The following is a 13,607-nucleotide window of genomic DNA, read 5'->3' as shown; positions in this document are numbered from 1 at the left end:
TTTTTGTTTTAATTAAGGACGGTAATTTATTATCAAATTACATCATGTAAATGGAGATTACAAATTAATTTCACTGCATTCTTGACTTTAGTAAGTAATATATATTAAGTTCCTTACAAGTTTACATTCCTATATTTTTTAATTTATTTATTTTATATTATTTTGTACAAAATAACCAATTTTTTTTATCTCTAAGACAAAAAAAAGATATACTCGAATATATATGGCATTTTTCTGTTAATCAGCTGCTGTTAAAAATCCTGTCGTCAAAATTCATTTTGTTGAAAGTACTATGACTAATTTTTTTTTTTTAATAACTTTACTATCTTCCACTACGTTGTCATTTTGTATTTTTTGGATCGTGTGGGTTATGGAGTAAATGGAGTAAAATTTGCATTTTTAATTTTTTTTTAAATAATATTTTGTATGTCTTAAATGTAAATTTAGTATTTGGTATTAATTCCACATATTATGTTTTTAAATTTTTTAATCAATAATTTTTCACAAAGATTATACATTTTTTTTTCAAATTATCCTTGATTTTTTAAATAATCAAGGATTTTTTTTTTTGAAATATTAACCTCAAAGGGATTTTTATATGGTATAATAAAAATAGAGAATCTACTCAAATAATCCTTTTTAGATTTGCGTATTTTTTTTTTAAATTTGGAAATAAAAATGAAAAATCAAGAATTAATCGTAAAATGGATTTTTTCTTTCATAAAACAATAGAAACATCACAAAAATAATAATATATAACATAAATTAATAATACACTGAAAAAATAAACAATTTTTAAATATCCTCAAAATAGGGATTATAATATACTTATTAATTAATATTATTATGTATACTACTTGTTTTTTTGTTTGTTTTTAATCTACGCACACAATTTAGAAACAAATATTTTGCTTTTAAAACCTACGAATTTATACAAAAATATGCTCTTTTCATTTCTTGCAGCAATTCTTTCTTGTTTCCAAAATGGAAATAAAATCAAAGGAAAAATCCAATGTGCAATTTTTTTATACTTATTATCTCACGTTCCTTCTTTTTTTTTGCAATTCATTTTTTTTTTTCAATTCACAGTTCTCACCTTCTCATCCACATTGTCACAATAGTAATAATTAAATCCTGTGAGGTGTCACACCCTTAGACACCTCAGGATATGCAGCAGCTGTTCCTTGTACTGTTGGTCTGTGTGGGCGTCTTCACACGCCGATTTTTTGAGTTATTCGTGAGGGTGTTTATGCATTGGGATGAGGTGAGGGCGTAGGATTTTAGATGGGACTTTACAGTCGGTGGTAGAGGTAGCGTGTCGATTGCGTAGACGGATGTCCGTCGGACGATTGTTCGGCAGCACAATTCCTGAAGTGAGAGCACTGAAAATAAATTCAAAATATAAATTATTTATAAAAACTTTTGATTAGACTTTTTTCCTCTAAAAAAAAAGATGAGTATCTAATGTTTGTGAGAATTTGTCTGTGAGCAGAAGAACAATACAGCAAGACTATGGAATTAACACGGAACAGTGAATTTTGACGCATAAGAATTAAAATAATTAAAATCTTAACTTTTTTATGATCATTTTTGGAAAAAAAAGTGTTTTTTCAACGATATAAGGGTCGAAACTTCTTTTCATTTACATATCTTGTAGAGAATCATAAGAAAGTAAGACATCGTCAAACAGATTTTCCACTTAAATAATAATCATCAAAGATTTGACTAGAAATGCAAAATATTATGTACATCACAAAATAGTTTTTTTTTGTTTCTTTAAACGATTGAAACGTTAACGCTGATGTTTCGTCGACGAATTTCAAAAAGAATTATTATCAAAGGAAAATCAAGAGATTTTTTTATGTTAAAATGATTAAAACATAGTAAATGCAATTTTCTTGCATTTTTTTATTAAAATTTCTGAGGCTTTTCTAGCTGTTTGGAGATTTCTGTGTAATCTCGATTATTTCTTTCATCTGAATGTGGAGTTTTTTCATAAAAATTGAATAAACGTCTTTGCAAAATGTTGAAGGATAAAAATTAAACTCACCTTTATTAGTTCTCCATATTCTCTCCATTCCATTCCTGTGAAGTGCCATTCTTGCCAGTTCACAGAAGGATTCCCGGATGTTGAAGTCACAAAGCGGTGAAATCTCGAAACAGGCCATTTTGTGGCGGGATGCATACATTTCCGCCTGTTTTGCAGCCACTTGTCGTTTAAAGGCCAAATGCAGGCGATTCCCAACGAGTACCTTTGGGACTCCCGGAGCGTGCTCTTCCACCTCTTTGAGCCACCTACCAATTCCGTCGAAACTCCACTTGTTTGTGATGTCATACACGAGAATAATGCCCTGAGCACCGCGGGAGTATGAGCGGATTATTGTGGAGAATCTCCCCTGTCCGGATGTTTCCCACAATTGCAATTTTACACGTTTTCCATCCAAGAGGATCGTGGTGGTTTTGTAAGCTACAAGAAACAGAAAGGCACAGAAAGGTTTTTATAGCAGAGGTAGGGAACAAAATTACTATAAAACTTACCACTTCCACTGCAGAATGGACTTTCGGATGAACCATCCTCCAGTCCCGAGATTATCTCGTGCTTCCCAACATCGCTATCCCCGACCAAGAGTACTTTTAGCAGGTAATCGTAGTCCTTGGCCATTCTCGCTTGTTCCATGCAACAAACAGTGGGGGGTAGAGCTGCAAAGAGAATTTTTCTTATTCGCAAGAGCCCCATTGGTGTTTTCACGCAATATCACTGGGGGGCGCACACTCAAGGACTTACCGTGTGTGTTTTGCTTCTACAGATCCACCTCACGCACCCTGGGGCCACTAGAACCCATCTATTGAGCTTCACATGGACGCCCCCAGCGAATTATCACGCAAATTTTCTCCGCAGAAAGGATTTGCGTGTGGCAGGGGGGATATTTTTGCGTCTTTTTGCGCAGCACCCTCAAAAATTCACCGAAATTTCCGGATTTCTTTTGGAATTCTCCACACTTGAGCAACACTTTATGCTATTCTAACACGTAAATGGGGCTCTAGAATGAACACTTTGGCACTGGGGCGCTACTATTGCTTCAATCACGATGTATTATTTTTGTACGGAATTTTGAGAGAAAAATATTTTTCTCACCATCACCTCCACTGTGCTGTATTTCAATTGACAACCTATCTAGCTGCCTGCAGCGCCCTCTCAGAAAGTTTAAAATCAAACCACCTTCAAGTTTAAAAGAAAATCCAGGCAAAATATAAGTAAAAAAATTATTTTTCACTTTATGTGGAGTCTGTGGAGTAGTGAAGGCATTTTTTTTGCTAAAATAAAAAAAAGAAAACATTTTTTTAATTTTCCTGTGAAACGAATTACATTAAATTATGAAACTATAACCAAAATAAATTGTCTTTCAGAAAAAAAAACGTGTTTCAACGAGAATATTGAAAAAGCATAGTTGTCAAAGCATTGAATAACTTCAGCATGGTAGTTGATTTCTTTATGTGCTTTTTGCAACCACATAAGTGACAGTGGGAATTTGGAGAAATTTTCATCATTGAGAAATTAGAAGAAAATCACATGTGTACGGTGGGAAATTTGCAAAAAAGCATTCCCTAGGCGAGGATAAATTGTTTTCGTGGAAAATTTTGATTGCATCCCAGTAGAAAGTACGAAAAAAGTGAGTGTGAAAAAAGTTGGGAAGAAAAGTTGGCAGACATATTGGATAATCGAAATTTCTTCATTGTGCCTGGCTCATCAGTTTGGTGATGTAGCTGAAGAAATTGCAGTGGGTGCAGGAAAAAAGCGCTGAAGAAACGTTGTGTTAATTTAAGCGTGTGTACAATTGGAACTGTGGTGAGAGGAAGCGCCCCGCAATCATGGATGTGGCGACGAAGGATGTTTACAAAAACTCAAGTGAATTCATTGGGGGCAAGTACCGTTTGCTAAGGAAAATCGGCAGTGGCTCTTTCGGGGACATCTATTTGGGCATAAATATCGTCAATGGCGAGGAAGTTGCCATTAAGATGGAGAGCAAGAGCGCCCGACACCCGCAGCTCCTGTACGAGTACAAATTGTACAAAGTACTTGCGGGTGGTGTGGGTATCCCCCATATTCGCTACTATGGTGAGGATAGGAATCACGTGGTGCTAGTGATGGACCTCCTGGGGCCATCCCTTGAGGACTTATTCAACTTCTGCAGTCGCCACTTTACGATAAAAACCGTCCTCATGCTCGTGGACCAGATGATTGGGCGCCTGGAGTATCTCCACTGCAAAAGCTTCATCCATCGTGACATTAAACCCGACAACTTCCTCATGGGTATTGGTCGTCACTGCAACAAGCTCTTTTTGATTGATTTTGGTTTGGCCAAGAAGTACCGCGATGTACGCTCACGCTTGCACATTGTATATCGCGAGGATAAAAATCTCACCGGTACCGCACGGTATGCATCGATAAATGCCCATCTGGGTATTGAGCAATCCCGGCGCGACGATATGGAGTCCCTAGGCTACGTAATGATGTACTTCAATCGCGGCTCCTTACCTTGGCAGGGTCTCAAGGCCACAAACAAGAAGCAGAAGTACGAGAAAATTTCCGAGAAAAAAATGTCAACACCCATTGAGGTTCTCTGCAAAGGATGCCCAGCAGAATTTTCAATGTATTTAAATTACTGTCGCAGCCTCCGTTTTGACGAGGCCCCCGATTACATGTATCTTAGACAACTATTTCGGTGAGTACGCCCCCTTACCTTTTACTTTTTATTTATTTTTTACCTGTCTCCCGAGGCCCCCAAGGTGAAGAATATTTTGCACACACACTATTTCAAAGTTGACCATTTTCTGACAGAGGGAGACAGAAACATGCAATTATGGTAGCATAAAAGAAGAAACACAATTTAATAACATAATTTTAAACTTGAATTTTTATATAGTTCTCGTTCTGTTTCTACTTCTGAGGATAAATTTATGAAAATGATGAAATAGCCTGCAATGTGCTTAATTGTATTAGAGGAAAGAAGTTCAATTTGTAAATCTTCTGCTTTAATTAGATTTTGTACTTTGCTTCTAAATTGCTTTGAATTACATAGGGTACGTCATAGATTTATTCTTTCTTGTCTTTAAATTCATATCTGTCACTTTTTTTTCATTTACGTTCTAAATTTTGTTTTTTTTTATGGGAGCTTTGAGTGTTTTTTCTTAATGTTTGTACTTTTAGCGGGTAGGAGAGACTGGGGTTATAAGTCAAACAAAAGCTTAAGAAATATTTGTAGGACAAAAGATTTCATTTCCGAATGACTTATACCATTTTGTTCTACCTTTTAGAGAAATGTGATATTGAAGTTTTTTTTTCTAAATTCTTGTATTATTTTTGGTCTCAGTTTGACATGTTTTATTAGTCTTTCTTGCCTTATTAAACCATCTAACTATAAAAAGTTTCCTAAAATAATTCCCGATTCCAGCAAAAAAATGATATAAAAACTTGTTTATTACGCAGAAATATAGTTTAATCTGTTTAATGAGGAAATTTTATTTAGAGGTCTTGTGTAAGAAAAAAAAGAAAGAAAATTCTTAAGGAAATTAAAAAATTTCTTTTTATGAAGTTAACTTTTTTTCTTAAATATAAAAAATATTTTTTTTATAAAAGCTTTATTTATTGCAATATCTTTTATTTCTTAACTAACCCCATTATAGACTCAAAATGAATAAACTCCTTTTAATAAAAACAGGACTTGATTTCCGCATCATTATATGAGATGCAACAGACATCGTTGTTGCTTTATTTTGCAACTTTGTTGTTTTGAAAGACAAAACTAGTCTACATGGTTAAATCTGCTCTTTGTAAAATCATTGCAGTTCAATCAATGCAATTTGTTTTTCTTCATTGACGAGTTCAATGCGATATTGTCGAGTTGCAAAGAGTTCACCACATTGCAATAAAATCATCTTATAAAAAAAAACACGAGAAAGCTCAAGTGGAAGTTTTGAGAAGGAAAAATAAAGCATAGTGTGAGTGCAAAAAGAAGCTGTTAAGTGAAAATGCGTTTAATTTTAAAGCCACAACAGACTGGATTTGCTTTGCAATATTATAGCAAATTTTGACTTTGCAAAAGACGAACACAATCCACTTTCCCGTGAAACGAGTTGAAAAGAAAATATATTTAAATGAAACAGAGAGAGGGAGGAAGAGAGAAAGAGATTGCACGAAAAAGAAAAAAAAAGCAGAGTTTCTTTATTCAGCCAAAGTCTCAATTGATGGTGAATTTCGATGGGCGAAAGTGTTTCTCTTGATTGTAGATCTCTTTTTTTTTATTACATTACTCTCCTTCTCTCTTACTCCATACCATTTACCTTTTTTCCCTTTTCATGTGTATTACCTTAAATGGTTAAAAAGATTTAATATTATTATTTTTTTTTTAAATTTTCTTTCAAATAAACATTTTCCAAACAAAGAGGGAGAGAAAAATATCAAAGTGGCGCCCACATGATGAAGTTAAATGGTTATTGTTTTCGTTGAAAAGATTGCGATGATTATGAGTGGGAGGGGGCGGGAAAATAAATGAGAATCAAACGTATAAACTTACCTAAAATGAAATTGCAAGGTAAAACTGAAATTTTTTGGTAAGGTATTGCAACAAAAATTAACACAAATTTTATTTAATTTACTATGCGCACTCATAGCTCTGAAATTTCTTTATGTATTTCATACCAAAAATCATGGAAAAGGTCATACTGGATTTATTATATAATTTTGCATTCTATTTTCTATTACAAGAAATTAGTTTGGGTTTTATTGGTATTTGCAATAAAAAGAATTTTCTTTAAAGAAATTTTATTTTTTTATATAAAAAAAGGTTGAAACATTGAGAGATAATATAGTTTAAAAAAATGTGCAATGCATTTTAACAAATAAAATTTTGAAAGTCAAATTGTGGAAGGAGAATGTATATTATCCAAGAATTGTGTTTGAACATAAAACAAATCGATGGAAAATAAACATTTGGAGCTCTAAAGCTATGTACAAAGATATAAAGCTTAATTTTCATTTTATTCATGTATGTATTACTTTCTCACCGTTCACTGCAAAATATCCTTCTACACAGAATTTTTCATTTTGCAAAAAAAAAAAAAAAAGAATCGTGGCTTTTCATGTGAAATGAGCGTAGAAGGACATGAAGTCGTCCAATGCTGTGCCTATTATGTAAAAAGGTACGATGCAAAAAAAAAATTGCGCAAGTAACTCAACTTTTGCATTGCATGGTATTCACGTTGAGTTCTTGTTTCTTTTCTCAAGCGAAATTGTTTACAGAATATTGTGCTTTTTATACTTTGCGAGATTTTTTTTGTACCCACTGCAATGTTTCAAGACTTGCAACCAACATTGTTGCAGAGCTTGAATTTAAATCTGAAAGAAAAAAGGTCATATGGAGATGTGAATAGGTTTTTTATACATACATAAAAATTGTCTCCACAAAGAGGCTTACAAAAAGGGGTAAAAACAAACATTTAGGAGCATGAGGATTCATTAATGTCAGGGGGTAGACAAAGTCCTTTTTTACCCGAACACAGCAAATAATGGCGGACGGTTTGCAGAGAAATTAAAGGAAGAAAATGACGTCACTTTATTTCCAAAACGTGCATCAAAATTTTTAAAATCAGTTTTAGTGCATTAATCTTCGTGAGACACCCCTCAAAAGCTATCAATCGATAGAATATTAAATTATCTATCCAGTGGTGGTGGATTTTTTCAGATTGAAGCATTTTCCTGGGTGTCTCAGCGAGTGAGCAGTGAATTCCTATGGAAATTGAGTCTTTGTCTACCCCCTGATTAATGTACAATTTCATAAGAGCCTGAAAGTAAATTTTCCAGCATCTAATTGGCATAACATTGTCATGAAAGTTGTAGCTCAATTTCAAAATTTCAATCAAATTTTAAACATTTTAATCAAATTTTGAAATGTTATTCGTTGCCAAAAATATACTGAAATGTTAAAGGTTTTTAATAGTTTCATTACATTTATATTCTAATACCTAGTTCTATAAGTTTCTTAACGCTCTAAATCCAACAATGTTTTGTTAAACATACTCTAGTGGAATCATACATAGGTTATTGAAATGCTTGATTTATTAGGCTTCAGCCAGAGACCATTTTTAGTTGTAGTCTTACTCAACTGAGCTATGCTGCAATGCGGTTTTTTTTAAAGGGAGAAAATAAATTCGTTTCTTTATCATTTAATTTTTTCAATTGACAACAACAGGTCTAAAAAGTTAGGAAGGCGTTGGTTAGATATTAGAAGATGTACTAAAATTTTTATCAAAGTCATAAATAAATGTCAAACATTAAAAATAGTTAAGAGCCTAAAGTTGTTTTATCGACTTTAGGTAGAAAGAAATTAATATTTTTTTTTAGTTGAGCTTCGCAAAAGATGCAATATAGTAGTTTTGTACTCTTCGTTATATGACTCATACACGGTGCGACTTTTCTTTCCCATCCACACGCTCTCTGGGGGCTTTCTGGTGTTCGCATACAACGTGATACAGTTCGCTTTATAAAGTTAGTATACGTACTTACATGTACAATGGTATATGATTTTAAATGTATTTTCTTGCATCTATATACATAAAAGGTGGATGAGATAAAAAAAAAACCGTAATAATTGTCTTATTCGCAGAGTTGTGGCGAAAAAATATGAACGTATCACGGTGTCGTGGTAAAGAAAAACCAGAAAGAAATATATATGTGGGTACATACATATATGTATAAGATAATGCAATGGAAGCGCGAAGTTTGTGAGAGAAAAGAAGCAATGAAGCGATTCATTTTATCTCAATTGCCCATTTCTTCGAATCAAATCACTGATCTTTTATTCAATATTGGGCTTGCGTCTCTCAATTGGGTCTTGATGGAAGTCTTCTTAAGGTGTATTTGTTGCTTTTTTTTTGAATTTTTTTTTCAAAGTAATTGAGAAAAAGCTCATAAGAAAATTATTCCTATATTTCTTTGGTTTTTTTTTATTGGTATGCAAAGCGTAAATGTACTTGATAATGGGGTCGAGTGATAAGAGTGACGTCACGAGAACCTTCCCGACTGACATTGACCTAATTTACAGTCTGTTCCGAAGTGGTGCGTGAAATGTTGCACAGAAGAGCGAATTTCGATGACGAAATTCTCTCATATTCGCAATGCCTCAGCGGTTGCCACGAAAATCCATGACGAAAGCAAACTGAGGAGAAAATGTGGGTAGGCAGCTGCTGAGACAGGCTAGAGGGCGGGAGCATGGAGAGATGAACGTAAAAAACATTGCGAATTTATATTTTTTGGCAGAATCTGGCAGTCGAGAAGAAAAAAAATGATATTAGATTACGCATAAATTAAAATGTCCATGCGAAGAGAACAAATTTAGAATTTTTACTGCGTAGGTGGATGAAAAGTTCAAAGTTCTCAAATTTTGCTTTTTTCCTAACACGCACAGACTTCCTATGTATATATATATGAAAAATCGTACTCTGTGTAAGCTTTTTTTTTTGTACCCAATAAGAGAGACTATATGTGACTTTTTTTCGAGTTTGATTATATAAACAGTGAAGGTATAGAGTCGAAATTTTTGTGGGTCATCTTTTAGCGTTTATACATGAACGGTGGAGAGAAGAAAGACTCTTTGATTCCTTTTGCGTGTGCTTTTGACACACTTTTCATTATATAGGTGTACATATAACACATTAGGCGGAATGGATAATAAATAATAGGTACGTTGTTCTTTTCTATTTCTATTATTTAAATATTTTTTTTACAAAGCATTTTATCCTTTCAATTCATTTTTTTTATTATTATTATGAATGCTTCTCTCATTAATATTAAGCTAAGAATAATTTCCCACACACATCAAGGAAGGCAATTTCGTCTATTTGTATAGGAAGAAGTTATAAAATTAATGGGGAATTATGACAATATTTTTAGATAACCCTGTCATATCTCTTTTTTTATTATTTTCTAGATTATTAAATTTTGAAAGGAAAAGACAAACATTTGCTTTTATACAGTTCCACATAAAATACGCGTACATATCTAGTTAATATATTGTTACTCATGGGGGACAAATAAAAGCAATTGTTCAACTTTCATTTTTCTTTAGGGAAGAATGGAGTAAAACAATAGAAATCACGCTCTATACAACAAGGGCTTTTTTATATTTCTTTTTGTTTTTTTTAAATTTTAAATTGTTCAAAAAAACATTTGTTGAGAAAGTAGCCTATACATAGGTATTTGTATTCTTTGATTAAAACAAAAGAAAATGTATTTAGAAAAAAAATATATTTAAGGAAAATAGGCAAAATATTCAAACAAAAATATAAATCATTATGTCATTTGTGTTTTTTTTTCTCTAAATACTTAAAACATTCATGCTGATGTTTCATCGGTAGTTTCTGATGTAATTTTTCGCATTTTAAAGTTAATCTTTATGTCTCGTACTACAACATAAAAGTTTTAAAATAGATAAAATATTAAAAGGAGAAAAAGATGTCAGAAATTATCGCATTATTTTATAAAATTTCACGAATAAATTAAAAATCAAGCATATTTTTTTACTTATCACACATTCTATGACAAGAAAAGGGTTAATCATTGACAATCACTACCTGCTTTCAAAATGTGCTATTTTTAGATGTTTTTTTTTTCTTTCCCGGAAATTGCAAAATCTTTCACATTTGATAACATGTGCAAAGAAGTAACTTTTGTGTGTGTGTGATATATGCTACCACACGTAATTGGATGGAATGGCAGGCCACGTGAAAGCCTCTCTGTATTATTGTATGTTTCTCCTTCCTCAGAAGTTTGTCAATTTTCTTAAAATGGGGGAAAATTTTATGAATCATCACTGGGGGATTTGTCTCATATTAACACAACTTTGTCTTTTTTGTCACTTTCTCCCGAAAAATTGTAGAATTTTGTTCCGTACGCTGAATCATCAGTATGATTACACCTTCGATTGGACGATGCTGAAGCAGAGGGGTCTGGGGCAGCCAAATGCAATACCGCATGGTAATCTGGAGAATAAGGCTGATGGCCGGGAAAAGGAGAAGCAACAAGCGACGGATCTCAAATAAGGGATAAATAATGAAGGTGGATGATGATTATATGGCGGAAATATGAGAATGGGTGAGGAATAATTTAAATAAAAAAAATATTTTATGAGAATTGAAGCCAGGCTATCTTAATTTCTTGTTTTTTTTTCTTAATCATCAACAACAACAGTTGAAGAAACAAAAAAAATACAAAAAAAATAGGAATGTAATCCCCGAAACGAGAAGAGAATTAATAGGAGAAAATGACAAAAAAAATAAAACAATAGAGTTATAATGTAATTAATGGAGAAGAAAACAAAAAAAAAAAGTTGAAGTGAAAAATCAACATTCGCATTATGTCAGAAAAAAATTTGAGATACAAAAAATAGTTGAGAGAAACAAATAGAATATTTGTGTAAATTTAGGTGATAGGAAAACAAACAATTAAATTATGTAAAATCTTTTATTAGATTTCGAGTTAAAATATTAGTTTATTCCTTTTTTGTATAGTTTTTTTTTTGGAAAAAAGAATAAAACAAGTTTTGGAAAAAAAACCTAAGAGAAAAAAATCATTATTTAATAGTTTTTTTTTTGTAGAGGGGCAAAAGCTATGCGATAAAATGTTTTACGTTTTAATAAATCATCCACTAGGAAAAAAACAATATAAGGAACAATAAAACGGTACATTATGATGAGATAGTGAACATTTTTTAGACAAGTATAACTTCCATTTTATCATCATTTTTTATGCAAATATCATCTTTATAATATCTCAATAAATTAGGGGCTTTCTTTAAAATAAGAAATACATTATTGCAATGAAATTTAAAAAAGAAGAAAATCATAAATATATTTTATTCTGAAAAAATTTTTTTTTTTAGTTTCTCTACATAAATTGTGTTTTTTTCTTCTAATAAAAAAAAGAAAAGAAATAATCATTTAGCTAATTCTAGATTGTAATTGGATAAATTACAAATTTTATTGAGTTAGTAAGTTTATCGCGGAACATTTGACTTTGATGTTGATTTTTTTATAACATAAATAATAATGTATCAACTTCACAAACATAATACACACATACCACATTACACACAAAATGCACCTTCTCGATGTGAAATGCTTTTTTTTTAGGATGTATAACATAGTGCAGTGAAATAGCAGCATACGAATAACTTTTTTCTTTCAATTTTCAGTAAAACTTGTGGATATTTTAATTATACTATTTTGTTTTTTATTCCTTTTAAATTAAATTTTATTAAGGTAATTTATTTTCAAGGAAACTCCATATTTTCAGATGATAAAAAAAAATTAACGAAATGGCGCCATGAGAAACAGAAAAGTGGTAAAATATTTCATTGGAAAATGTTATTACAGCAATTTTGAGCACAGAAAAACGTTTAATTCCTTATGTTTTCGTCATCTTTGCTTAAAAATTCATAAATACAGATTATGAAATCTAGGTTTTTAATTCTTTTTATCTTTCAGAAAGTTTTCCATTTTCTAGCGAATCTTCATAGAACACAAAGGTTTTTTTTTTAACAATAAGTTAATGCTGCTATTTTATTGCACATTACATGCGTGGTATCACAAATTGCAATTTTTATTAATTTGTTTTTCATGACGACACTTACAAATTGAGGGAATAAAGTGTTTGAAATAACATGTAAATATATTCAGAAAAAATAAACTTAAACTTTTTTTTTTTTTTCAAGACTAAAAGATGTGAAGAAAAATAATAATTGCAGGATGTTTTGTGGAAAAACATAAATAAAAAAAAAACAGAAAATCACATAAGCATTTTTTCTTCCTTTTCTCATATAAAGTAAAATTTAAAGAAAAAAAACAACACAACAATACAAAAGGAGAATGAAAAAATATATTAAGAAATTATATAATTAATCATATGAAATATGTAGTTATATATTATATACGACTAAAATGGAATATATAAAGAAAAAAAAATAGAGATATAATGATACAAAGAAGTGAGAAAAAAAACAAATTTACAGTATAATGTGAAAAGAATAATTCAAAATGTGAAACGAAAAATATTATATTTTTTATTTTATAATAATTCATCATGATTCCCATTTTTTTGCAAAAAATGTATAAAAATGGATTTTTTCTTATTCTGTTTCTCAACAGAATTTTCATTTTTTTTTTGACTGAGAACGAAAACATCTTTCATGACTTTCGGAGAAAGGAGGACAGGAGCTATATAGAAAAGAAAAAAAATACAATTTAGTCAATTAATAAGAACGTTTGCATAGCAACACCTTCATTGTAATGATTGTAATCATTGATAGATGGTGAATTGTGGAAAAAAAAACAGTTGAGAGAGGATTTTTTTTCATGGAAAATCTCTCAGAGACAATCCATTTGGGATTTAATTTTTCTTTTTTCTTTAGAAAATTTATTCAATTTTTTTTCTTCTCTAATTTTAGTTATTTGTATTATCTCGATTAAAGAAATATAATATCTGACAAAAAGAGAAACCCGCAATTTTTTCTAAAAAGGTTAACAATGACGTCACTTTTGTGTTTTTTGTGTCT

The 13,607-nt window shown here is 31.3% G+C and overlaps 2 protein-coding genes across 3 annotated transcripts; one reads left to right on the top strand and one right to left on the bottom strand.

Annotated features, from left to right (window-relative positions):
• LOC129789522 (ras-related protein Rab-40C) lies at positions 1-3,175 on the bottom strand. Its single transcript, XM_055826346.1, has 4 exons — positions 2,786-3,175; positions 2,539-2,700; positions 2,051-2,467; positions 1-1,382 (listed from the first exon to the last, which is right to left on the bottom strand). The coding sequence occupies exons 2-4, from the start codon at positions 2,675-2,677 to the stop codon at positions 1,162-1,164; spliced, it is 777 nt and encodes a 258-aa protein (XP_055682321.1). The 5' UTR covers positions 2,678-2,700; positions 2,786-3,175; the 3' UTR covers positions 1-1,161.
• Positions 3,176-3,238: 63 nt separating this feature from the next.
• Positions 3,239-13,550, top strand: LOC129789521 (casein kinase I-like). 2 transcript variants are annotated; one of them, XR_008750468.1, is made up of 3 exons: positions 3,239-4,724; positions 10,935-11,149; positions 11,246-13,550. XR_008750468.1 is itself a non-coding variant. In XM_055826345.1 (2 exons), the coding sequence occupies exons 1-2, from the start codon at positions 3,871-3,873 to the stop codon at positions 11,095-11,097; spliced, it is 1,017 nt and encodes a 338-aa protein (XP_055682320.1). In that variant the 5' UTR covers positions 3,259-3,870; the 3' UTR covers positions 11,098-13,550. The 2 variants fall into 2 exon arrangements, 1 of the variants encoding a protein (XP_055682320.1); XM_055826345.1 differs by having other exon boundaries at positions 3,259-4,724; positions 10,935-13,550.
• Positions 13,551-13,607: the final 57 nt, after the last annotated feature.

Source organism: Lutzomyia longipalpis, chromosome 2 (genome assembly GCF_024334085.1).
Source record: "Lutzomyia longipalpis isolate SR_M1_2022 chromosome 2, ASM2433408v1".
Lineage (NCBI taxonomy): Eukaryota > Metazoa > Arthropoda > Insecta > Diptera > Psychodidae > Lutzomyia > Lutzomyia longipalpis.
This window is presented reverse-complemented; position numbering and strand designations above follow the sequence as displayed.